The 27,848-nt window shown below is 43.0% G+C and overlaps 1 protein-coding gene across 8 annotated transcripts in view; it reads right to left on the reverse strand.

Annotated features, from left to right (window-relative positions):
- Positions 1-27,848, reverse strand: part of PLEKHA7 (pleckstrin homology domain containing A7) — a 224,496-nt gene that overhangs the window by 87,114 nt on the left and 109,534 nt on the right. For all 8 annotated transcript variants that reach the window (XR_007156495.1, XM_047879064.1, XM_047879061.1 and 5 more), the window contains one exon: positions 5,662-5,745. Coding sequence is in view for 7 of the 8 variants with exons in the window: in XM_047879064.1 (XP_047735020.1) it covers positions 5,662-5,745 (84 nt within the window). In the remaining variant the exon portion in view is untranslated. The remainder of the gene's footprint in view (positions 1-5,661; positions 5,746-27,848) is intronic.

A 27,848-nucleotide genomic window follows, 5' to 3' on the forward strand; every position in this document is an offset into this window, starting at 1 on the left:
GGGGGAGGGGTAGGAAAAAAAAAAAAGAGGTTAGAGTAGGAGAGAGCCAAAGCATAAGAGACTCTTAAAAACTGAAGCATAAGAGACTCTTAAAAACTGAGAACAAACTGAGAGTTGATGGGGGGGGGGGGTGGGGGGTGGAGGGAGGGAAGGGTAGGTGACGGGCATTGAAGAGGGCATCTTTTGGGATGAGCACTGGGTGTTGTATGGAAAACAATTTGACAATAAATTTCATATATTAACAAAATAAATAAATAAATTAAACTCATGAACAAAGAAAAAAATAATAAAAAAAAATAAAAATATAGGTCAATACCCCCCCCCCAAAAAAAACAAACTGAGAACAAACTGAGAGTTGATGGGAGGTGAGAGGGAGGGGAGGGTGGGTGATGGGTATTGAAGAGGGCATCTTTTGGGATGAGCACTAGGTGTTGTATGGAAACCAATTTGACAATAAATTTCATATATTAAAAAAAAAAAAAAAAGAAATGTACCTAGCAATAAATACTAAGGGCTGTTGGGGAAATGTACTTAGAAATGTACCTGGCAGTAAATAATAAGGGCTCTAAGTGTTCGTTGTAAAAATAACAATATTATTATCAATGGAAAAAGTCAAGTCTTATTCTAGGAGGTAGCTTATCTCATTTAAAGTTAAAGATGAAACTCTAGATACTGAAACAAGGGCTGTTGAAAAATCTCTTTCTTAGAAAATTATGAACTGAGCTAAAATTTGCCCGCCTATAATTCTTCTCATTGACCTGATGCCTGCCTCGGCAGCCATGCAACAAATGGACCTCACTTCTGCGTGCCAGCCCTTCTTGAAGACTTATAGTACATCCTCCTTCATCTTCTCTCATGCAGACTAAATATGAGAGGTCACAGGACAGGGTTTCCAGACCCCTCACCATAATGGTCCCCTTCCCCAGGGCAATCTCAATTGTTCAACATCCCTCTTAAAATTTAGTACGCAGATCAAAATGTTTGGGGCTTGGCATGTCTTTGATGCTCCATAAACTTGGAATGAATGAGTGAAGTAGTCCACAATCACCATAGTATACCAGAAGTATTGTCTTCCTTTCTCTACATCTTGTACTTTTATTAATGCAGCCTGAGCTCATATTAGCTCTTCCAAGTGAGATTTCCATGTGCCTGGTGGCTTTGGTGTATAGAAGTGTCCCCTGGGGAACAAGCCTGTAGGACCTGTTGGCTGATACCCACCTGCCTTGGGGGTTCTGACAAAGAACAGAAAAGGTGAAATGAGAAATCAAACCCTCTAATCATGCAGCAAAATAAGCTTGTCAGTGACAGACTCAAAAGGTCCTGATTCCCTTAATAAATCTGAACTGTGGATCATTAAGTGTAGTCATTAGTGATGGCCAAGAAATATTTCTGATACTCTTCCCAGGTACATGATAGAAATGTACTTTCTTGGCCCCTTAAAGTAGCCATTTGACTTGCTTCAGCCAATGAAATGTGAAAGAGCAGTGCACAATTCACCAAGTTCCCCTCTTCTTGCCTTTGCCAATCATGGAAGCACAGAGATGGAGCTTCCCTCAGTAAAGATGACAGAGCAGAATCCCTCAGGGGACCTGTGACGGACATGGAGCACAAGCGAGAAATAAACCTTAATTGTTTCACATCACTGAGATTGTTTGTTGTTGTTACCACAGCAGACCCTAGCCTATCCTGTATTACTGACACAGAAACTAGAATGCTCAGAGCTCATGCCCTCTGGATCCACTGATCATAGCTTTCACATTATTTCTCTTCTCCCTGCTTCCAATATGTAAGGCGGGAAATCATCTTTTGATGGGCATGCACCTGTTACACCAAGCAGCTTTGGTAAACCCCACCTGCCAACACTGGAGGAGAGGTGTTACCTGTTCACACAGTAATGCTCTAAAGGAAGCTACCATGGGGACCTGTTTGTTTTTCTTCCCATACAAGAAGGAGCCCACAATTATTTGACTAAAATCCATCTAAGATTGTCACCACGGCCCAGAGAATGACAGGTATCTGGAGGAGATTTAAGGATGAAAGGAAGAATCTGGGAGTAATTTAGGAGGGATTAGCAAGTTGTTCAGTGGTTCTTAAACTTTTACCTGAATCAGAAGCACCTGAAGGCCTGCTAAAATACAGGTTATGGACTGCTACCTCCAGAGACTCTGATTTAGTAGGTCTGGAGTGGCGCTCAAGAATTTGCATCTCTAACAAGTTCGCAGGTGATGCTGGTGGAGAGACCACCCTGAAAACCACTGCTCTGGAAGGATTCAATTCAATTCAAGAAGCCAGAGTTGGTGGGGGTGGGGGGGGGGGGTGGGGGGGAACCTAAGTGGCTTAGTTAAGCATCTGACTCTTGATATTGGCTCACGTCATGATCCCAGTGTCATGGGATCAAGCCCTGCATTGGGCTCCACACTGGCAGTGTGGAACCTACTTAGGATTCTCTCTCTCCCTCTCTTTCTGCCCCTCCCCTGCTCACATACTCACTCTCTCTCTTTCTCAAAATAAATAAACATTAAAAAAAAAAAAAAAAAGGAACCCAGAGTGGAGGCTCTGGTGAAAGGAGTTAATGACGCCTTAACAGACACTCTTTCGAGAAGAAAGAGAAAAGAGCCAGTTTTCCTTTTTCCACCCACATTAATCTGAGAGCTGATGTGTAAAGGACACACAAATGGTCATCTCAGTCTTTTTTCTTCACCACATAACACACTACACAACAAAATTAAGCTCCCCTAAGGGAACAAATCAGGAATCTTATTTGTTGGCATCTTTAAAACTGGGTTTCTGTGAGGTGAAATTGTGCCTCACTCACCCTTGAGAGCTCCACCAGAGGGTAAATCTGGGTGTATTTCAGGAGGAAGCAATTTAGATACTTGGCTGCAACTCCCTCTCCCACCTTATCTCCACACTCCCCTTCATAAACCTCTGCTAAAAGTCAGTCCCTCTTGCCCTCCGACCCCACCAAAGCGCATCACCCTTCCCTCAGCTGTGACTGATGGCACGCACGTGCACACTTATCTACACTTATCTAAATCCCCCCTTCCTCCAATTTAGGACCAGACACCTCAGGAAAGTCTTCCCTTTCTTTCATTCCCAACACAGTCAATCAATCACCAAGTCCGGTCAATTTTACCTCCCAAGTATCTCCAGAATCCATCTGGTGTGCTTCATTTTTCTAACTCAACTAGTATAGATCCTCCACACTCTACACCGCCCCCCCCTTCTTTGCTCAGGTGGGGGCACCTTGACTGGACAACTGAGACAATTTAAACAACATCCCTTCCCAGGATGAAGAGGCCTCCCACAATCCCTAAGCCAGGTTAGAACCCTCTTTTATCAACTCCCATTGAACCCTATGTTTTTTCTACCATGAACATTTATCACATTTGTAAGCTCTTGTTTAATTATCTTCCCTACTCAACCAAGAGCTCTTCACAAACAGGACCACATTTGCTTGCCACTGTAACTGCAGTCTGTCACAGCCTCTGACACAATATAGGCACTTAGTAAGTATTTAATAAGTGTAGGAATCACCACATCGGTTCATAGGAATCCTCGCTTCCTCTCAATGCCTAAAGCACATTGTGCCTGCTTCCAGGAACGTCTGGCCACCCCGACATTGCACCCACCACTTAAGACAAGCAAGCAGTCCTTAGGACATCCAGAAAATGCTATCTATAGAGGGGGAAAGTGACCCTTGAAAAAAATGAGTATCTTTTCCTTGAAAAGGGGATGGAATTGAGATTAGCTACAGAGATATTTTGGGAGGAGAAAAGAGACTACCATCTCAAAAGTGGACAAAATTGTAACAGTGAGGAAAAGGAAGTGGGGGGGAGGGGGGCAAGGGTGTTTAGTGATGGGAAGTCTGCATTTCTCCAGAAACTTTTATTAAAGTTGGTAACTTCCCAAGTTAGGTGTTCTAATGGACTCTCCATCCAGACCTTTAAAAATGACAAGCACCTGTGTCTCTAGGATGCCTAAGGAAGGGGGCTGAGCTGACCTCCCAAGAGCTTCTGACCTTCAGGATTCTATAAACAAACTCATTCTGAATTGGAATGTGGAGAATCCACATTCTGGTTCTGTCTTTACATAGCAGTTCTATCTCGATGCCGGAGATAAGACCATCTTTATCTTCCATCCGCTACTAGTATTAATGCTTTCAAAGTCAGACCCCAACTCCAGACTGGCCATCAGGACCCATGGGCCACCAGCATCAAAATAATTTAGCAAGTAGGGGCGCCTGGAGTGCTCAGTCGGTTCAGCATCCAACTCTTGATTTCAGTTCAGGTCTTGATCTCTGGGTCATGAGTTCAAGGCCCACATTGGGCTCCCCACTGGGCATGAAGTTTGCTTAAAATAATGATAATAATAATTTAGTAAGTGGCCTCTGACTAGTACCAAGGGTTAGCCCTGACTAAAGAGATCAAACGGGGGTGACATCCTAGCTCTTTCTACTTCCAGTCATGCAACTTTGAGCAAGTGACTTAACTTCTTTGAGTCTTGGCATCTTCATCTTTAAAACAATGATGATGGTCTACTTCTCAGGACTATTGTGTTAAATATGTAAAACCCTCAGCACAGAGTACACATGTAAGGAATGTCGTATCATAATTATAGATTTCTAGTTTTAAAACTTCTGTAAGATAATGACTCTAAGCTGAAAATACTGAAGGAATTAAATGATGTGTTTGAAATTTGCTTCAAAATAATCCAGGTAGTGAGGGGGAGGCTATAGATGAAATAAATAAAATCAGCCATGTTTTGGAAATTGAAGATGGGAGATAATACTCTCTCTCCTTTTGCATAGGCTTGAAATTTTCCATAACCCAAAGTTTAAAGGTGTAAGTACTGAGGGATGGAAATGCTGTAAAAATACTGATAATTTAAGATCATAGTTGGTCTAGAGATTGAACAGAAAAATAATATAAAGGGGGGAAGCGAACATCTCTATGAATTTCTCAAACAGTATCATTTTCTTCAAACAGAATGGTCTCAGATGAGCAGAAGGGAACAAAGCCACTTGCATACATTGCTCTTCCTTCATTTTTGGAGAAGAACACATCTTGCTTGGGCTGTACATGTGTTTTTAAGTAGACAAGCTCTGGGTGGTAGAACCTACCTCAGAGCACCCCAGGGCCCTGCTGAAATAGGACTGAGGAGCAAGAAAGTCCCCACGTTGGAAAAAGCAAGCAGAAAGAACTCCAGATGTTCAGGGACAATGGATACCACAGCCCTCCTCCCTTCTAAGCCCTGGCTTTGGACTCTTATTTGAGGCGTCTATGGGAGGCTGGTTCAGCTTGGTGTGAGGCTGTATTTAAGGCAACTTCACTCTAGATGAGTGGGTCCTCTCAGAGCACAGTAGTATGTTAGAGGATACTTGATGGGGGAGGGTTCATTCAGGGGGAAAAGAGTTTGTAACAGGCTCTGACAGTACCAATCATGGCACAAGCCCGTATCATCTCCCCACTTCCACATCTTCCCACTTAGAGACGTGCAGAGATTAAAAAACAAAATTCTTGCATTCCACCTCATATCAACCAACCCACTCCAAGCCCCTCTATCTGGGCGAGAAAATAGTCCAACAAGCTTTGTTTTGAGCAAATGCCTTTAAACTCTCAAAACTCTGCTTGGAAAAGTAGAATATATAGAAGTACTTACTCTTCTTGAAGAATAAATTCGCTATTTTCTGGAGAAAACTGCCCACTCACAGGGTGCCTGAATGCTGTGGTCTGTTGGTTATGGCTAGAGAGAAAGAAAGAGAGATAATGAATGAGAAGTCATGTGAATGGAAAGGATTACATACACAACAACAAGTCAGTAATGTCTGAGGACCCCTGGATCATTACAGATTCCTCCCACATTGAGAGAGTGAGCCTTTCTTTTGAGACGCATTTGATCTGTCAGAATTCCATTGCATTAACAAAACACGAACTTTTCCAGCTCAGGTGTCAAAGCCCACCTAAGACGCAGGGATTTTAACTCTAGGAAAGTCTTGGCTCCAAGAGAACACTGCATTTTCGAGAGACATTCCCCGAAGTACATACTCCAACAAACCGAACTGTTGAGCAAAAAGTTACTTTTAGATGGCACGAGCTAAAACAAGAATGAAGGAAAGCAGACAGTACTTTCAACAGCTTCCCGAAACCATCAACCAGGGAAAGAATTCCAAGAATTAACCACCCACCCAGAAAAACTATCTTCTTAAAATTCTTCTCCCTAATATAAAATGCCTTCACCTCAATGATAGGATATAAATGCATGGGCATGTCTCTGCAACATGGCCTGCACAATTTTCAACACTGAAGAGTTTCTATCACCCTTTTGAAGTTAGGAGGGATCAGCTTCCACACCAGGCTGACAGTCACAACCAAAGTGTGTAGGTGTTTTGTGTATTCACAAAGGCTGCCTGGTTCTTTGTAAGGGAGGAGGAGCTGGCTCTAGAGTCTGCTGGTTTGCTCAATGAATAAACTAACCCAACGTCCTGCTTTTTCAAAGAATATGATTTACTTTTAAAAGTTTCCCTAATCAAAACATCACTGTTCTTTTAGAAATTTTAGAAATATAAAAAGAAAAAATGCCATCCATGATCTCACCAACCTAGAGATAAACCCAGCTATCTTCTGCTTCCCTAGTTTTTTTCTATTACAAAATAAATTATGAGTTTGCTGTATTTAGAAATCTGTATCCTGCTTTGCTCACATCCTATTAACATAGAAATTTCCTATGTCCTTAAGACTTCTTCATTTGAAATAGCTGAGTCCAGGTGTCCCCTGCTTTTTGAAAGTTCACGTTATACCACTTCACTTAGGAAAGACCTACATTGTACCTGTTTTCGCTAACAGAAAGAAATATGAGAAGAATTTTTGCTTTTACAAAAAAAAAAAAGCTGAAAAGCAAAAATAGCATTCAGTGTTTGTTTTGCAGGGAGCCCTCACAGAGGCAGCAAACACCCGAGCAGCGAGTGGCACCACCAAGCTCCCTATCTGGGAACTACACTCAGCATCTCAGCATGAAACTGCCACAGCTCTGAACTGTGTCTGTGAGCATCTGTGTTTTATCTTGATTTATTTTGTGCATCTATTAATAAGGTGTGTCCTAAGGTGTCAGAAAAGCCTAAAAATGGAAATTGGGTGGCTCAGTCAGTTAAGCATCTGACTTTGGCTCAGATATGATTTTGTGGTGGGTGAGTTCGAGCCCCAGAGATAGGGTCTGTGCTAACAGCTCAGAGCCTGGAGCCTGCTTCACATTCTGTCTCTTTCTCTCTGTCCCTCCCCCACTTGTGTTTTTTCTCCCTCCCTCCTTCTCTCTCTTTCTCTCAAAAATGAATAAATAAACATTAAAAGAAAGAAAGAAAGAAAGAAAGAAAGAAAGAAAGAAAGAAAGAAAGACAGACCTAAGAGGTTATTTTGGGGATCTGGGAATGCTCAAATTTTTTTCCATATAATTTATAGTAGTTGCTGCTTTACTTTACACCATTATGTCTTACAAAAAGTTTCATAGGAGGAAATTGAAGAAGATACAAAGAAATGGAAAAACATTCCATGCTCATGGATTGGGAGAATAAATATTATTAAAATGTCAATACAACCCAATCTACACATTCAATGCAATCCCAATCAAAATTGCACCAGCATTCTTCTTGAAGCTAGAATAAGCAATCCTAAAATTTGCATGGAACCACAAAAGACCCCCAATAGCCAAAGTAATATTGAAGAAGAAAACCAAAGCAGGAGGCATCACAATCCCAGACTTTAGCCTTACAAAGCTGTAATCATCAAGACAGTATGGTATTGGCACAAAAACAAACACATAGACCAATGGAATAGAATAGAAACCCCAGAACTAGACCCACAAAAGTATGGCCAACTAATCTTTGACAAAGCAGGAAAGAATATCCAATGGAAAAAGACAGTCTCTTTAACAAATGGTGCTGGGAGAACTGGACAGCAACATGCAAAAGGATGAAACTAGACCACTTTCTTACACCATTCACAAAAATTAGCTCAAAATGGATAAAGGACCTGAATGTGAGACAGGAAACCATCAAAACCCTAGAGGAGAAAGCAGGAAAAGACCTCTCTGACCTCAGCCGTAGCAATTTCTTACTTGACACATCCCCAAAGGCAAGGGAATTAAAAGCAAAAATGAACTATTGGGACCTCATGAAGATAAAAAGCTTCTGCACAGCAAAGGAAATAATCAACAAAACTAAAAGGCAACCAACGGAATGGGAAAAGATATTTGCAAATGACGTATCGGACAAAGGGCTAGTATCCAAAATCTATAAAGAGCTCACCAAACTCCATACCCGAAAAACAAATAACCCAGTGAAGAAATGGGCAGAAGACATGAATAGACACTTCTCTAAAGAAGACATCCAGATGGCCAACATGAAAAGATGAAAAGATGCTCAACGTCGCTCCTCATCAGGGAAATACAAACCAAAACCACACTCAGATATCACCTCACGCCAGTCAGGGTGGCCAAAATGAACAAATCAGGAGACTATAGATGCTGGAGAGGATGTGGAGAAACGGGAACCCTCTTGCACTGTTGGTGGGAATGCAAACTGGTACAGCCGCTCTGGAAAACAGTGTGGAGGTTCCTCAAAAAATCAAAAATAGACCTACCCTATGACCCAGCAGTAGCACTGCTAGGAATTTACCCACGGGATACAGAAGTACTGATGCATAGGGGCACTTGTACCCCAATGTTCATAGCAGCACTCTCAACAATAGCCAAATGATGGAAAGAGCCTAAATGTCCATCAACTGATGAATGGATAAAGAAATTGTGGTTTATATACACAATGGAATACTACGTGGCAATGAGAAAGAATGAAATATGGCCCTTTGTAGCAACATGGATGGAAATGGAGAGTGTTATGCTAAGTGAAATAAGCCATACAGAAAAAGACAGATACCATATGTTTTCACTCTTATGTGGATCCTGAGAAACTTAACAGAAACCCATGGGGGAGGGGAAGGAGAAAAAAAAAAAAAGAGGTTAGAGTGGAAGAGAGCCAAAGCATAAGAGACTCTTAAAAACTGAGAACAAACTGAGGGTTGATGGGGGGTGGGAGGGAGGGGAGGATGGGTGATGGGTATTGAGGAGGGCACCTTTTGGGATGAGCACTGGGTGTTGTATGGAAACCAATTTGACAATAAACTTCATATATTGAAAAAAAAATTGTGGTTTATATACACAATGGAGTATTACGTGGCAATGAGAAAGAATGAAATATGGCCCTCTGTAGCAACGTGGATGGAACTGGAGAGTGTTATGCTAAGTGAAATAAGCCATACAGAGAAAGACAGATACCATATGTTTTCACTCATATGTAAAACTCATCTCACTCATCCTGAGAAACAGAAGACTGGGGGGGAGGGGAAGGGGGGGGAAAAGTTACAGAGAGGGAAGGGGGCAAACCATAAGGGACTCTAAAATACTGAGAACAAGCTGAGGGTTGATGGAGGAGTGGGGGAGAGGGGAAAGTGGGTGATGGGCATTGAGGAGGGCACCTGTTGGGATGAGCACTGGGTGTTGTATGGAAACCAATTTGGCAAATACACACACACACACACACACACACACACACACACACACACACACACAGTTTCATAGGAATGCTCTACTTCCAGATAGGTTAAACCTGTAAAACAGTTTCATCATATGGATGTAAATTTTTTTTCTATAACCATTAAAAAATGTTCATTGGTCGGGGCGCCTGGGTGGCGCAGTCGGTTAAGCGTCCGACTTCAGCCAGGTCACGATCTTGCGGTCCGTGAGTTCGAGCCCCGCGTCGGGCTCTGGGCTGATGGCTCGGAGCCTGGAGCCTGTTTCCGATTCTGTGTCTCCCTCTCTCTCTGCCCCTCGCCCGTTCATGCTCTGTCTCTCTCTGTCCCAAAAATAAATAAACGTTGAAAAAAAAATTTTTTTTTAAATGTTCATTGGCCATCTGTGTGCCAGACACTGCTTTAAGTGCTGGAGATGGAGTGAACAAAAAGCCCTTCCCCCCATGGTGCTTACATTCTAGAAAGATTTACATTCTTCTACTGCTGGACATATTAGGTGCACTATACATCTTTTAGTACAGGCTTTTCCTGCAATTCAAATTATTTCCTTGGGTTAAGGTTCCACAGGTAAAATTACTTAATCAAAGGGCATGGTCATTTTTTAAGGCTCCTAATACAAATGATTAAAATGCTTTCACTGTCAGAGTCAATATATCATCTCAGTTTATTAGTGTTAAGGTATTAGCCCCATCTCCAAACTGAGCATGGGGCTACCCAGAGATTAGATTTAATGAGCATAGTATAAAGGTTAAAAAAAGGGGGGAAAAGTCTCTACACCTACAAAGATTTTCTTACTCTGCCCTGGCGGCCAGCCAGAGTGTCCTGTGTTCTGGTGTCTGGGGTAAGTTGGCATTGAGTTCAGAGCCTCGTGAATTCTAATAAGCCAAATGTGAAGCGGTCAAAGCCATCAGGACAGGTTGCTCCTTGGCCCTGTGATTGTGTATTACTGCCTGCACACTTTCACCCCTCCCAACCACTCCAGCTTCCAAATTCCCAGCTCTTGGTTTGAAGCAAGTCTTTGGGAATCCTAGGACTCTCTCTGGCAGAAAACATTCAGATCTTCACAAAAAAGCAGAATTAAGGCATGAGCATCTAGAGAAGGATGAGAAGCAGGCCCCAGAAACACCTGGTTCAGAAATCCTTGCACCAATTTTAAATAAAATGGGGTGCCTCAGTCAGTTAACTGTCCGACTCTTGATTTCGGCTCAGGTTATGATCTCATGGTTTGGTGAATTTGAGCCCCATATCAGGCTCTGGCTCTACAGTGACAGTGCAGAGCCTCCTTGGGATTCTCCCTCTCTCTCTGCCCTTCCCCCGCTCACATGCATGCACTCTCTCTAAATAAATAAACTTAAAAAATAAACTTGGGGCGCCTGAGTGGCTCAGTCGGTTGAGCGTCAGACTTCGGCTCAGGTCATGATCTCACGGTCCGTGAGTTCAAGCCTCACATGGGGCTCTGTGCTGACAGCTCGGAGCCTGGAGCCTGCTTCAGATTCTGTGTCTCCCTGTCTCTCTGACCCTCCCCTGTTCATGTTCTGTCTCTGTCTCAAAAATAAATAAACATTTAAAAAAACTTAAATAAACACTTGCACCATGTTCAAAGGTTAGGCTTAATACCCCCCCCCCTTTTTTTAAATATCCAGGTTCTTTTAGAGAGTCACTTCCATTCACCAGGGAATTTTAAATTCCCTGCCTCACTGCCACCTGGAAGAAAAAAAAATGCTCTGTTCACAATGGGAGTAATAATAAAGCAACAACAGCACTATCCACTATTACTTTTCAAGGATTCCCCAGTCTACAAAACCTTTCCTTATACCTCTTATCTATTAACACCATCGACCCCCATTTTATGAATGGGAAAGGGGTCAGAGAGGTTAAGTGACTTGTTCAAGTTAACTTCATCAATGGGAATACAAGCTGGTGCAGCCACTTTGGAAACAGTATGGAGGTTCCTCAAAAAACTAAAAATAGAACTACCCTACGACCCAGCAATTTCACTACTAGGCATTTATCCACAAAATACAGGTGTGCTGTTTTGAAGGGACACATGCACCCCCATGTTTATAGCAGTACTATCAACAATAGACAAAGTCTGGAAAGAGCCCAAATGTCCATCAATGGATGAATGGATAAAGAAAATGTGGTGCGTATACACACACACACACACACACACACACACACACACACACACTGGAGTATTACTCAGCAATCAAAAAGAATGAAATCTTGCCATTTGCACCTATGTGGATGAACTGGAGGGTATTATGCTAAGTGAAACTGGTCAGTCAGAGAAAGACAAAAATTATATGACTTCACTCATATGAGGACTTTAAGAGACAAAACAGATGAACATAAGGGAAGGGAAACAAAAATAATATAAAAACAGGGAGGGGGACAAAACAGAAGAGATTCATAAATATGGAGAACAAATTGAGGGTTACTGGAGGGGTTGTGGAAGGGGGGATGGGCTAAATGGGTAAGCGGCACTAAGGAATCTACTCCTGAAATCATTGTTGCACTATATGCTAACTAATTTGAATGTAAATTTTTTAAAATTAAAAATAAAATTTTAAAAAAAGAAATAGCCTTGGACTGGATGAAATTATGATTGGCATACAAAACTTACTCATTTTATATATACATTTAACATTTTCTGTTTCATTCAAATTATTTCATGGCCTCTTATACTTTGGGAACCTTACTCATCTATAGTCTCTTACCTATTAAAAATATGAAAGGCAAGGCACAGCTTGGGAGAAAATAGTCTCAATACATACAAATACCAGAGGATTTGTATCCAGAATATAGAAAGACTTCCTACAACTCAGTAATATTAAGACAGACTATTGGTTTTCAAAATAGAAAAAACATTTCAACACGTCACAAAAGAAGATTCACAAATGACCAAACATTACCAGTCATCAAGAAAATACAAATGAAAACCACAATGAGATATCACTATACATATACTTGAGTGGCTAAAATTTTAAAAGGTTGTTAGCAAGGGTATGGATCTATTGGAAATCTCATACATTAATGGCAGGAATAGAAAATGGTGCCAATACTTTGGAAACAACCTGACATTTTCTTATAAACACCCACTTGTATACCTTCTCTGAGGTATCTAAGAGAAGTGAAAACATAGGTCCACACAAAGCCTTGTCTTCAATAAGCATAGCAGCCTTATATGCAAGAGCAAAAAACTGGAAACAACCCAAATGTCCACCAAAAAGTAAATAGAAATACATGCTATGCAAACTATTCATGCAGTGTAATGCTACAAAGGGATGAAAAGAAATGAACTGCTTTGTTGCTGAACCACCAAAAAATTTATGCTGAGCAAATGAAGGTCAACAAGAATAAATACTTCTGTATAATTTCACTTTTATAAAACTCCAGGAAGATAAATCTAAATTATAGGTATAGAAGAAAGATCAGTGATTGTCTGGGACTAGTGGTGAAAGGTGGGGGTTGAGTGGAATGGAGTAGAAAGAAACTTTCAGAGGTGACAGAAATGTTTTGTGTTTTGTTTTTGATGGTGCTAACATGAAATGCACAGTTATCAAAACTCATCCAACTCTAAAATTACAATGGTGCATTTTATTACATGTAAATTATACCTCAATAAAGTTCAATTTAAAAATAAAAAAAAGATAACTTCATCAATAAGTGATAAGACTGGGACATAAATCCCAGTCTTCGATTTCTAGATTTGCTATTCTCTGCATGATAACCTGCTGTCCCCTTCCCTTAGGAGTCTATGGGCAGACCAGAAATCCCTAAAGACAAAGCATCAGAAAAACAGTACCATCCACTGCTATTCCCTCCCCCTCTTCTTCTGCACTTCCCTCCTTCTTTTGTGCCCAGGACCAAATTTCTGAATGACAGCACCTGTGTGGTCCTACTTCAAGGTCCGCGAGGTGGATCTCTGATAAACACACAAAGAGTGATCTCCCATATGCCTGGAGCAGCATCCAGCATCCAGCATCCAGCAACCACTTCATATATGCTGCATGACCTTAATAGCAACTCCTGGGCTCCCCACACCCAACTTGTACTAGCTTAAATAAGCCCAGAGTTTCGGGTGAATGAATCTGGAGCTGAAAGGTTTAGACACTAAGATGAAGTTTACATTCCAACATTAGAAGAAAGATTTTTAAAGTGGACAAAAATAGAGCTGTTATTTGATCAGATCTAGAAGCAGTTCCCCAACCTTTCTTCCCTGATATAGATGCTGCCCTTTTTGCAAAAAAAAAAAAAAAAGTTATCAACCACAGCGTCACCACTACCATTTCCTGAATTTCCATAAAGCTTTAAGTATGGTCATATTCATCATATCTCACCCTCCCACCCTCCACTGAGGTGGGCAAGGAAGATATTTTTATTCCCATGCTACACATAAGGGAACTGAGGATCTGGGTTATATGTTGTTATTGGAACACTGAATTAAAGGGAAAAAAGGGGGCTCAGACACTGAGAAAAGAGATAAACCAGAGTAATACCTCCTGAATACTGAGGTCTTAAAATATGATTATTTCTGATCAAACCCGCCCAGCTTGCTAATGGCAGAGCTTCTGGTTCAGCACTTTTTGAGCAAAAGAAGTGTTAGGTACTTGGGTTATTTAATCTTCCCAAATACCCAGCGAGGCAGGCTGTGTTTCATCACACCAGACCACAGGTGAGGAAGTGAGGCTCAGAAAGGGTGGATGACCTGCCCACAATGGCAGCCAACTCCTGCGTCCTGCGTTCCTGCACACCACCACCCTTCTGGTCTCCTTCTGCTGACCCAGGCTCACCCTCACCAAACAAAGGTTGCTCAATGCTGGGTCCTTACACCCATTTGGAGATTGCAAAGTCCTTTGACTTTACCTGCTGTCCCCAACCTCAGCCCAAAAGCCCCCACCCTGCTCCATTTCCTGATTTTCTAAAATCCATGAAGAATCTCATGTCCTATCATCCTGTCTCAAGACACATTTAGCAGGCACAGACAAATCCCCTGAAATACCTGTTCTTAAACCTGAATTGCCACCTTGCTCTTTCGTAGTGATGGAGATGGCCCGGCTGGGAGCCAGGTGGCTGGTTTCAAGGGAGCACAAAAACTCTCTTTCCTCCATTCAAGGGCTTCTATCTCTCTTCAGGCTACTGAGAAAGTAAGTAACTTGGCAAATGAGGTAAAACATAAGCTAGGCTTCATTCTCAGACCCTGCTCATCCTCCCAGGAACAGCCCCTCCAAGATGGATGGCAGCCAGTCTCACCTGGGAGAGGACCAGGGAGCACAGAAGGTTGCAGGGAAGGATGATCCCCCTGAAGGCAGGCCATAGGTAACCATCCACATAAATAAGCACATCTTCACAAGCCCTGGACCTGAAAGGAGTTGGGCTAGGCCCCAAAGAAGTCCAACAGCAAACACGAGAGATTTGACAAGAGGACAGAGTGAGGACCAGAGAGATCTGGAAAACGATTTGAGCTCAATATAAGGAAGAACCTGCCTCCAATCACAGGCAGGACTAGTCAAAATGTAAACAGGTCCTATAGTTTCTCACAACATTAATTTTCTATTCATACAGTTTTTGACTATAATGTGAGCAGCAAGACTCTGGTCCGTTAAATATGAAGGTTCCAACTACTTAGCATGGCAATTTCTTTTGCCATAGCAGGAAGTTCTGGAGTTATGTGACTGGTGCTCAAAGCACCCTGATCAATCTGGTTTTCTGATAGTGGTGGGATTGATATGCTGAGTGTGGGACAAACCTGCACTGTCAGCATGGGCTCTGATCTGACCCAGATATAAAGAGAAGAAACACCTTAAAATGTGAGAATGTATCCAGTCTCAAAGCTTAAGGAGGGACTCTATCAAAGGCTCTTCTCATTGGTATGCTAGCAGCATTTGCCACTCTGGCCCCTCTGGCTCGTCAGTGTGGCTCCCCCAATACTGTAAGAGTATCTATCACCTTGCAGGTCTGATGCCACAAGCAGCGTGGCCTCCAGGCTTGTTAAGGCACTTACTATCTTTGTTCTAAGTCCCAATGTCTCAAGAAAACCAAGGACCGTCGGTAACCTAATAATGCTCCTACTTAAGTCCTAAAACTGGTAACCAAAACTCCAAGAACACAATAAATTGCCTCCTTGTCTTCTTCAGTTCCTCCTGAGGCCACAGAGTAAAGAGGTGGCAACCAAAGGCTGAAACAGCATCCTTACATCCCCTCAACATTTCTAAGTTCCTTTTATTTTAACACTTTTATAAAATTGCTCGTTTAGTACAAAGTGTCACGTGCTCGTTTAGTACAAAGTGGCATTTCCTAAGGGGACTGGGAATCTTATTGAAATGGTCTTTAGAGCTTGCACTATTTTGAAAATGTCAAGATTTTCAACAGCTCGTTACACATGGGCATTACTCTGATAGGCCCTTCTTCAAGAATCATGGGACTCAGGCCTTGATGAGCCAACATAACCTCTCTCCAAATGAAAGCCATCAACACTGCACTAACCAGCCTCCTTCAATGTCCACCCTGAGCCCCAGGGTCAGAAGATCTGGGTTCAAACCAGAGCAGGCCACTTCACCTCTCCGAGCCTGAGTTCTTCCCTTTGAAAATAGGGAATAATGGGGCGCCTGGGTGGTTCAGTCGGTTGAGTGACCGACTTCGGCTCAGGTCATGATCTCATGGTTTGTGATTTCAAGCCCCGTGTCGGGCTCTGTGCTGACAGCTCGGAGCCTGGAGCCTGCTTCTGATTCTGTGTCTCCCTCTCTCTCTGCCCCTCCCCAACTCATGTTCTGTCTCTGTCTCAGAAATAAATAAACATTAAAAAAAATTTTTTTTGAAAATAGGGAATAGTAATAATATCCTTCCAAAAAGTTCTTGTGAGGATAAATGAGGGACATATATGAAAGAGCCTCGCAAAATGAATGGCATACAGAAGGTTCTCAGTTAACATTTGCTGGCCCTGAACATGTGCCTTGACTATGGCAACAACTAACAGGCAACCAAATTTTAACAGGGCACAACCAGAATGAGCCTCCTCTCCCCACCCCAGCAAACCGGGTACTCCTTCTCCAGCCTTCCCTATTTTTATTAACAGCATCATCACTATCCAGCAACCTAGGAGTCACTCTCCATTTCTTGCTCTACCTTAACCTGCACACACACTACATTACAAGCCCCGTGTCCTCAATGTACAAGACATCTCTGAATGCACCCACTTCTCCCCAGCTCTACAGCCAACACCTCATCATCTCTAGATAAGATACTGCAACAGCCTAACTGCTCTTTCTGCTTCCATCCTGGCCTCTGGACCACCCACTCTCCTCACTGGAAGCCAGATGGGTCTTTTCAAATGCAAGTTAAATCATGCCACACTTCTCCTTTAAACCCTACAATGGCTCCACATCACAGAGTAAAATTCAAGCTCTCTACCTTGGCTTGACCCTAGGTGACTTGACCCCTGACAAGCTGCATCATCATCTTGTGCAATGTATGTCTTCTCTCCTCCTTCCCCATCCCGCCCCAGTCACACTGGCCCCCTTTCTGCTCCTTGAACACCAAGCTCTTCCTGACTTAACAACCTTTGTATTAGCTATCCTTTTAGCCTGGAAGCTCTTTCCCTCATACTCTCCTAACAGCCTCCTTGTCATTCAGACATTGGCAGAATTATCACTCTCTCAAAGCCCTTCCCAACCACCCACTGGGGTATGCTCCCAGTCACTTCATATCAAGTCACCCTATTTTAATTATTGTCATTTTTCTTACTTATATGTTTTGACAGCTGTCAGTCTCCCTGACTAATTTGTGTATTCCAGGAGAGCATGGACCTTGTCTGTCTTTTCACTGCCCTTATTGACCTATAACAGCATCTGGCACTGTTATATTTGCTGAATGAATGAATGAATGAGAAATGACTAAGGAGATTCCTACCTTAAAGTGAAACCATGCCTCCAAATAGGCCAGCTAAACCTACAGAAGTTGGGACAAAAGTAACAAAGAGACAAGAATCTAAAGGATCATAAGCCATCAGAGGGCAGTGGCTTCTGCTCTTAGTGACAGAAGAAAGAAAGATGAGACACCAACATGCCAAGAACGCTCCATCCTTGGCTCTCTCCCAACATGTTACAATATAATTTGGAGAAATTGGCCCCCCCTTGCAACCCCTCCCCACCCCCGCAAAGGAGGTTAATACACTCAACAGAGAGAATCAAAGAACGGAATGCAAACACCCGAAAGGAAATTACTGAGTGATTAAAAACACACAGGAGGATAATACAAACATCACCTGTATCTCCCTTTTGTGAACTGGGAGAGTATTTGGTATGAAACCTACAATTTGGTGACTGATTATATGCTATCTCTTATATTGCTCTCTACTTACTTCATGTGTATTTGTTCTCCTCCCTCTCCCCCTACCCCCAGTGAGATCCTAAGTTCCTGGAGGGCTGGGAGCCATCATTCACTTATTTCTTGTGTATCTCTTGCAGCACAGAACAGTAATACCCATGGAGCAGGCACTTGAACTCCTTTATCTCAATAGCCTCAGCACAAACACAGTACTTTCAGGGAAAGGCTGTGCAAAACCCACCTCATTTTCTGATTGCAGCAGCCCAACCCATCATGGCTCTTCCAGAGAGAGTGGGGGAGATAGGGGTCTGCAGGCCCTGATAAAAACCCCTACAGCCAGGCTGATAGACCTCACCAGCTCTGGGGAGCATGGTGACCAAGCAACAGCCTTCCCAACTCCCACAATGTCCATACCTGACTTTTATTCACATACCCAACTAAGCACAGACACTGAAATCCAGATAAACACCAGACCTACCACCTGAAGGAGCAGTCAGTACCTGCTCTCCCATCCAAAAGTGCTAAAGGGGCAGAGCCTGGCACAGACAGAGTTGGGCATAAAAGGAGTCACAAAACAACCAAGCAAACTCAAAGCTCACGTATCTTGCAAAAAGAGCTATCGTTTCCAAATTCTGGATTTAACAGACTGAAGTCTTCCAGCATGATTTGAAATGCTCTGTATTTCATTAGACTCTCGAGATGTTCTCAGATCCACTCAGTGGTCAACTCATTCCATAAATTACCTCTTCTGACCCAGTAGCCCATGCTGAAGACCTGCCTTCTTCCTGAGCTCCCACATGGTGCCCCTGTACTTAGGGTTGCTACTTGGTTAATAGGAAGTTTTAATTTTGACTTCACAGGACATCAATAACCATGAAAATATTAAAGCCAAACTCATGACAGAATGAGGAAATCAAACCCAGATAGCCTCCTGCTCTATTTTTAAAGAAATATGGCAAAGAAGAAATGTAATAGAAGCTGAGGTACCAGCTTTGTTACTACCAAACAGTTCCACACCCCCCAGCAAACACTCAGCCTCTCTAGGTCTTGGTTTCCTTATCTGTCCAATGAGGTTAGACTCTGCATCTGCAGAGGCCACATGGGGCCTGCCAAGCATGAACCCCAGGCTGCTGTTCAGAGTCATTACAGACTGTGGTTCAAATCCCAGCTCCTCTGCACACTTGGCAGGGCACAACCTTGAATGAGTTAGTGACCTTTCTGAGTGTCGGTTTCCTTATCTGCAAAAAAAGAGAAGACAATTCCAACTCTGCAAGGCAGTTGTGAAGAGTACTGATAATGGACCTGGCCTGCAGCACTCGCTGTTTAGTTTCTGTTGTAGTTTTCTTTTGCTAGCTCTAAAACTCCACACTAATAGAGTTGTTTTGCCTTTTTCCATGTTGCAAACTCAAGCATTATTAGCCTGCCATAGGACAGCGGCTCCAGAACACATCTTCTTCCTTTCGAATTAAGGCACACTACCCGGCCTCCAGTTTAAACTTCTATTTAAAGAACTTGCCTGCCAGGCAAAGTACTTTAAGATCAGTAGGCGCCTGCCTTCAGCCCCACTTCTGTCCCTCACTGGGGTCAAGTCCCAAGGTTCAGAAAGCACAGCCCAAGAAAAACCACCTCCCCAGCAAGCTGCACTGAGTCAGGGACACACTGACAGAAGTTTTAAAACTTCACTGGAAACATTTTTGACCTCAGAGAACACCCAGCTCTATGCTTCTGTTTAATATTCTTCAGTATGTCGGGTTCAAGTGCAAAATGAGAAGGATGAACCAGGTGATATTATAGAGATCTTCCAACTGTAACATCCTAAGATGCTGAGGTTCATCTCTGACTACTGCCCGAGACAACAGACTGAACTGAAACAATACTACACAGAATTGAAACACAAAAGAACGAGGCAGAACAGCTATCCTCCCCAATCTGACTTGCCAATAGAAAATCCTTTGTAATGACATCAAGGAGGTGTACTTAATGGTACTTCTGTCCTATTAATTCTCAATTAAATTGAACTGTTTGGTTTTGGGGGTTTCTTTTTAACTGCAGGCACTCCCAACCAAGCCATCAAAAACTCCCTTTCAGTCATTACTGGACTTCCATGAATCAGAAAACACCGCAGTGAATTGAGTCCCTGTGGAATCCGTACAGGACTAACCTGCTCTCCCAATCTCGCCGGGAAAGGTGGCAGAGACATTCACTCTCTCCTTGAGCTCCATGTTCAGAAGGATTGTGTCTTCTTCCCCAGACTCAGCCTTATGAAAACCCGGGTTTCGGTCAGACAGGGAAGGAGGGCCCAGCTGCCTGCAGAGGTGAGGCGGAGGCTCACAGCCCGCCTACTCTCAATTTCAGTTCTGGAGCAGCTGCTTCCCAAGGTGTTACAAATCCAGCAGCCACTTGCTCCTACTCATTCATTCTCCTTCCTCCCCAGCCCCCACGCAGTATCTGGCAACAACACAGGAACACTGTTCCAGCTCTGAGTCACCACCCCGCTTTGGCCAAGCGGAGCACCGGCTGGGGGTAAACAGGGAGGCAGGCACTTCATGTCTCCTGATTCTTCTGTCCTTCTTGGATACTGTGGGGTTGGCTGCTCCTCTAGAAGCAGGACATAAGAAACACCTCCACACAGGAGTTTTGGAGTCTGAATGAATTGCTCACTCAGTTTTGATCTGCTACCTTTTTGGGCTAAAATCAGCCCCAACACAGAACCTTTGGTGGAGAAATGATGGCTTCCTTATCACTATATCCCATGGTCAGGGCAGGGAAGGGGCTGAGTGGTTACAAGCCATCATACCCATTCCCCCTGGTAACAGTCTAGGATTCTTTCATCACAGCTTGGGATGGCTGAACTCCTCTGAGCACAGATTTAACCATGTGGCTCTCCCTCTCAGAAGAGGCTTGGAGAGGAGAATGGAGAAAAGTCAGAAAGGGAAACTAGGGCATTAAAGTGCTTTTACTGCCTGTGGCTTTAGTGCCATAGCCTCAGATCAAGACTGGATCTTCACTGCAGCCTAAGTAGGTCTACAAGTTATGATGCAGGTGACCACATGAAATATAAGCCCCATGGGACAAGGACTGTTTTCATAGCTATGTTCCAATGACTACATAGTGCCTAGCACACAGCAGGTGCTCAATATATATTGAATATATATCAAATACATACAGGAGATTTTCTTCTGAGTCTACTTGGATGTCTACATTTTTACTAAAATCTGTAATCATTACCACCATTTTTTCCCTTTTAGAAATCTCCTTATCCTTCATAATTCCTACTACTGCCTACAGTGAGTGTTCTATGAACCTTTAAATTTTTTTTTTCAACGTTTATTTATTTTTGGGACAGAGAGAGACAGAGCATGAACGGGGGAGGGGCAGAGAGAGAGGGAGACACAGAATCCGAAACAGGCTCCAGGCTCTGAGCCATCAGCCCAGAGCCTGACGCGGGGCTCGAACTCATGGACCGTGAGATCGTGACCTGGCTGAAGTCGGACGCTTAACCGACTGCGCCACCCAGGCGCCCCTCTATGAACCTTTAAATGAAGGGATGGTTTCCTTGAAACTAATGAAGCTCAAGCATTAGCACCCCTCACTTCCACAAGTCCCTTCTAAGGCCATGGAAAAGGCCCTAGCAGTGTGTTTACATGCCTTCTGAAACTTCATATATTTTAATCATTTTTTTTTTCCAACGTTTATTTATTTTTGGGACAGAGAGAGACAGAGCATGAATGGGGGAGGGGCAGAGAGAGAGGGAGACACAGAATCAGAAATAGGCTCCAGGCTCTGAGCCATCAGCCCAGAGCCCGACGCGGGGCTCGAACTCCCGGACCGCGAGATCGTGACCTGGCTGAAGTCGGACGCTTAACCGACTGCGCCACCCAGGCGCCCCAATCATTTTTTAATATGTATTTTGAGAGAGAGAGCCACAAGCAGGGGAGAGGCAGAGAGAGAGAGAGGGAGAAAGAGAATCCCACACTGACAGTGGGGAGCCCCACATGGGGCTCAGTCTCAATGAACCTGAGCCGAAAGCTAGAGTCAGGCACTCAACTGACTGAACCACCCAGGCACCCCTGAGGTTTTAAATATTTTAAAAGAAGACTTTCTAAATTATATGAACATCAAGGCCCACAAACTATAGATGTGCCACAGTGGAATGAAATAATAAATGACTCACAAGCCATCCTGATACATCATCCTAACAAGGGCATTTGGCCTGACAAAACTTGTTTTAACTACATGGGAGATATGCCCTAGCCTACAAACACATCCTGATGGATCACAAGTCAATTGCTGTAAAGACTGGAGTAGGTTAAAGAACACAGACTCCACTTATCCAGCATTTATTTAGACCTACTATGTTCTTAGCACTCTGAGTGCTTTGAGGTAAAACAATGATTAGAACATAATTACCTGAGCCATAATTACCATAATGCCCCTGAGTAGGAGCTTACAACCCAACAGAATAGACTGATATGGTCATAAATAGATACAAAAAGTATATATTTTATATATTAAATGTAAATAATACAAATCTATAACTACAAATCAGACTGGGTACCATAATATAAAAGTAAAGGAAGGCACATCTATTTGCTAGGTATTGAGCTGCCAAGTACAACAACCCTAGAAGGTAAATCACTTTATCCCCATTTTGCACAGAAGATATTGAAGCTCAAAGGGATCAAGTGCCATCCCATGGCCACATAACCAGTAACTGGCAAGGTCAGAATTCAAGTCCTGAACTACCTGCCTCCAGAGTATGGGCCTTTTCTCAGCAGCTACATTTTAATCAATGGCCAGTGGCTCCACAGAATCTCCAAAATGTCTGGAGAGACATGTTGGCTTCAGAGGTAGAGGAACCACATCAAGCAGCAGCAGAGATGGGCAAGTTTCCAAAGTCCACACTCTTGGGAGTGGAGGAACAGGAAGTGCCACGAGCTTATTCATCAGGTATATAGATATAGCCTCCGTTCGCCAGGCAACACCCTAGAAGGGATCATTGGCAGCTGCCTGGGAGCCAGAAGAGGCCTCATGAGAGACTCCTACCCTATGGCCCTGCCTACAGACTCCCTTGTCCTTGTTGCCAGATGGATCATGCTGGAGCACAGCAAACATTCCATTATCTCCTGCTAGACACCACCCTCCTCACTTCGAAAGCCTCCTTACCTCTTACCACTTCTCTCTAGCTTCAGCTTCTGCCAGATGCAACTGTTCCCCAGTCCCCTTGGGCTACCCTTGGGCTTTGGCTGCTGTTGTTGTCTTCCCTAGTGGATTCTGTCCAACCATCAAGGCCCCTTCTTCTTCCAGCAGTCCTTCCTGATCACTCTGAACCATACTACTTCTTTCCTTCCTCAACACCGTCAGCACTGAAGGCTCATAGTCTTTATGAAGCAATTATACATCCCAATGACTCTCCCCATTTTACCTTCCAAAAATTACTGTGTTATAGAAGGCTGAAAAAAGCAGAAGTTCAGAGCACCTGGGTGGCTCAGTCGTTTCAGTATTTGACTTCGGTTTAGGTCATGATCTCGTGGTTCGTGAGTTTGAGCCCTGCATCAGGCTCGTGCTGACAGTTTGGAGCCTGGAGCCTGCTTCGGATTCTGTGTCTCCCTCTCCCTCTGCCCCTCCCCTGCTCTCTCTGCCTCTCTCTCAAAAATAAACATTAAAAAAATATTTTTAATAAATAAATAAATAAATATAAAAAAAGCAGAAGTTCCCTTTCTTCCCTCCAATTCTGTGTCAATCTCAGGAGCAATACCTTGACTAGTTTCTTGAGTATCATTTGGTTTTTTTGCCTTTCTGAAACTTTTAAATATATGTTAAATTTTACATACACGTCTTTTTAGAAAAAAATTACATAAATAGAATAAAATTGTATGTATTATTCCATAGCTTCCCTAGAACCCTGCATGAGACCAGACCAGCCCAGCCCAACCTATAGACGGAGATGACCTAGGAGCCCATCCATATGTCAGTTTGTCCCAAACATGTATTAGAGGTTTCAAATTGATGACCTGCAAACCCATTTGTCTCCAAAATTAATTTTATTTGAGCCACTACAGATTATTTAAATTGAGTCAAAGTTTAAAAGTAGGAACATTTCAGGGTGCCTGGTTGGCACAGTTGGCTAAGTGTTCAACTCTTAGTTTCAGCTCAGGTCATGATCTCCCAGTCATGGGATTGAGCCCTGCGTTGGGCTCTGCTCTGTAAGTGCAGAACCTGATTGGGATTCTCCCTCTGTCTTTGTCCCTCAAAATAAATAAATAAAGTTTTTAAAAGGCATTAAAAAATATGAACACTTCATATAAAAATCTAGCTTGCTTTGGAAAAACCAAAACTGTGGCAACAATGGGCCACCATGAGAAGTGGAATGGCCCTTCTAGTTCAGTGCAGTCCCTACCACTCCGTACTGCTTCTCAATGTTGAGACTGTACACCTAGCACTATTTATCATCACACCTGTATTTTTTTAATGTTTATTTATTTTTGAGAGAGAGAGCATAAGCAGGGGAGTGGCGGAGAGAGAGGGAGAGAGAGAATCCAAAACATGCTCTGCATTATCAGTGCAAAGCCCAATGCAGGGCTCAAATTCAGGAACTGTGAGATCATGACCTAAGCCAAAGTCAGACGCTCAACCGACTGAGCCACTCAGGAGCCCCACACCTATATTTCTAATTTACCTACAGGACAGCAATTTCTTTGTACCCATATTTCAACCAAAATGGAGAAAATCAAAGATAAACAGAATAGGCTAGTATTCCAAAAACAAATTGGAGAGCATAAACATAATCAACTTTTTTGTCATCCACTACAAACATTGAGTTTTTGTACTATTTTGGACCACCACCACTGATTCTAGAAAAGCTCTTCCTTTGAGGAAGGAGACCTGTTTTATTTATCTATTTTTTTTTAATTTTTTTTATGTTTATTTATTTTTGACAGAGAGAGAGAGAGAGAGAGAGAGAGACAGAGAGAGAGACAGAGAGAGATGGACAGACAGAGCATTAGCAGGGGACGGGCAGAGAGAGAGAGGGAGACACAGAATCTGAAACAGACTCCAGGCTCTGTGCTGACAGCTGTCAGCACAGAGCCCGACGCAGGGCTTGAACTCACAGACCGCGAGATCATGACCTGAGCCGAAGTCGGACACTCAACCGACTGAGCCACCCAGGCGCCCCTAGGAGACCTGTTTTAAAGAATGAAGATTGCTTGCATAAAACTGAGAACTGAAAGAAGATGGCAAACAAAGGCCACAAAATGTCCCTCTCACATTAAAAAGAAAAGAAAAGAAAAGGTTTTAGAAGAAGATTCTTCCTAGCAATAATGGCAAGTGAACTTGTCCTTAGCCTTCCCTGTAGGGTCTCCTGAAAAAAGTAAGACCCAAGATAGCCAACAGACTATTTTTTTCCACAGAGTGAAAAACCCAAAGAGGCACTGTCAATAAAGGTCCCTAAAGAATCCAAAGGAAGAGAGGTACCAGTGGCTGCAACTGCTTATGGAGGCCCACAGGGCTAATGATAGCAGGTGGGGCTCCTGCAACAGAAAAGCATCTGACCAAGTGATGCCTGGGACAAGGTCACAGATCTCTTTCAACCTGAAAAAATGCACATTCTGCTGTGGTGTTTAGAGCATAAGCCCTGGAGTCCAGACCTCAACAGTCACTCATATCACAGATAAGGAAACTGCTCCAGAAAGCAACTTTGAAACATTGCCACCGTCTTTTAAAAATAACATTCAGGGGGTGCCTGGCTGGCTCGGTCAGTAGAACATGCAACTCTTAATCTCAGGGTCATGAGCTCAAGCCCCAGGTTGGGCATGGAGACTTTAATCATCATCCAGAATCTTAAAAGGCCCACACTTACTAGATGAGACCAGAATGATACTGCCTTACTTGCTCCCACTAATGGTATGTGACATAAGGATATTCATTCATTCATGTAACAAATATTTGAGAGCCAAATACATGCCAATCCCATATTATACTATGTGAGTAATCAAGAAGAGAGTGGAAACATGTAATAAATAACTTAGTCTCTACATCCTGTCAAAGGTGAACAAAAGGGTAGAGTTTTTCAGATTTCCAGATTCATGAATCATAATCTGCCTGCTTAGTCAAGAGCTGTAAAATTTCAGTTTATTAAGCCAGGTTGAAACCTTTTATCACAAAGGGTAACCCTTGCTTTCCAGAAATCACAGTATTGAGTTTTAGTGCTAAAAATGACACAGAGCTTGCCTCACCCAATCTCTTTGTTTTACAAATGAGAAAACTGAGGTCTGAGGAGGTCAGGGAATTGCTCAAGGTCATAGTTATTACTTATTGTAAATTAACACTAGCTTCCTGAAAACAAGGCAATAAGAATTATGAAAAAGCATCATACATTGTTTTAAAATTAATTTCAGGCCTTACACAAAATCCATCTTTTCAGTGACTAATATCTACTAACAAACATGAAAAATACATTTGCTGGGAATCCTTGTATCTGGTAAAAAGGTCTTACACAGAAATTCAGAGCTGTTGGTCTGGATTCAAGTGGCATATAGAACACACACAGGGAGGGGTGGGGGACGCCATGTGGAGACAGAGGCAAAGATTGGAGCGAAGCATCTATAAGCCAAAGAATGCCAAGAATTCTCAGCAGCTACCAGAAGCAAAGAGAGAAGCAGGGAACAAATGCTCCCTCAGAGCTTCCAACCAATACTGTTGATGCTCTAACTTGTTATGGTTGCCCTAGGAAACAATACAGAATCTGTGTTAGTTTAGTGGCTTTGATCTACTACAAACCCAACTAGTCGAGAGTGTGGAAAGCTGTCACAAAGCTACTAGGACCTTGGGACTCAACAGTACAGAGTCCAAAATAAGAGGGGTAAAAATGTTCTAGCTTGAACTGATCAGATCCCACCCGAATATTGGGTTCATTTCTGGTAACTACACATACAGGCCAGAGTGAAAAGCTGGAGCTTGTCCAGGAGAGACAAGCCAGAACTGTGAAGGGCATAATGGGTCAAAGCCACATCACTGAAGGAGCAGGAGTTTTATGGTCTGTGAAGATTCAGGGCACAGGACTGTTGTCATCATCTCTGAAGAGCTATCATAAGGAGTAATTTGATTTGTCCCCTGAGGATCAACATGTTAAAACAAGGATCAGTGGGTGGAATCACTGGGAAGCATATTTTTCTAGGAATTATGTGTCTAACGATGTCAAAGTCAGAGTGGCTTCTGAACATCAGACTGACTGGCTGCCTCCTGTTGGTGGAAGTTCTCAAGCCTAGGCCAAAAACCATCTGGCATGATGTTGCTAAAGAAAGAACACAAACCCCAGGTCTGTAATCTGCCAAAATGGCCTTATGCTCCTTCCCTGCTCTACGAATCTAAAAACCCATGAAACATTCCATTTAGCAATTATGTGAAATCTGAAGTACATGGGTAAGATGAAGAGATCCTAAGCATTACGAGATATTTTGGTGGGAAAACAAAGAAACATGACTCTGTACCAGACTCTGTGTGGTTGGCAGTCACCTCATCTGTAAAATGGGTAAAGCTAGGAGGTGATTAACACAGAGAGCCCTAGGTGCTGCTCTACTAGATTCCCTTTTTCCTTGTCACCTCCACACTGGTAAGGCTGAGCAAGTGCTGACAGGGAAGTGGTAATTCTCTGGTAATGGACCCAGCTAGCAACTTTTCCCATGCTACCTTCAGGTCAGGGCAGTAACGAAAGGAGGAAACCAAGAACAGGCACAAAGTCATCCATCCATATGAGCTCACTCACAGGTGCGCAGCACAGAATGACCCACATAAATCTGGACATTTAGTACTTTACTCCATAAACCAGGGGTGTGCTGTAAAGTATCAGCACACAGATCTGAGGGCTAGCTGTGCCCAGAGCCCAGGGGATGTCCATGAGGAATTAAAGCACAGGATCTTTGTTTGGAAAAGATAAAGCTG

The sequence above is a fragment of the Prionailurus viverrinus genome, chromosome D1 (genome assembly GCF_022837055.1).
Source record: "Prionailurus viverrinus isolate Anna chromosome D1, UM_Priviv_1.0, whole genome shotgun sequence".
Lineage (NCBI taxonomy): Eukaryota > Metazoa > Chordata > Mammalia > Carnivora > Felidae > Prionailurus > Prionailurus viverrinus.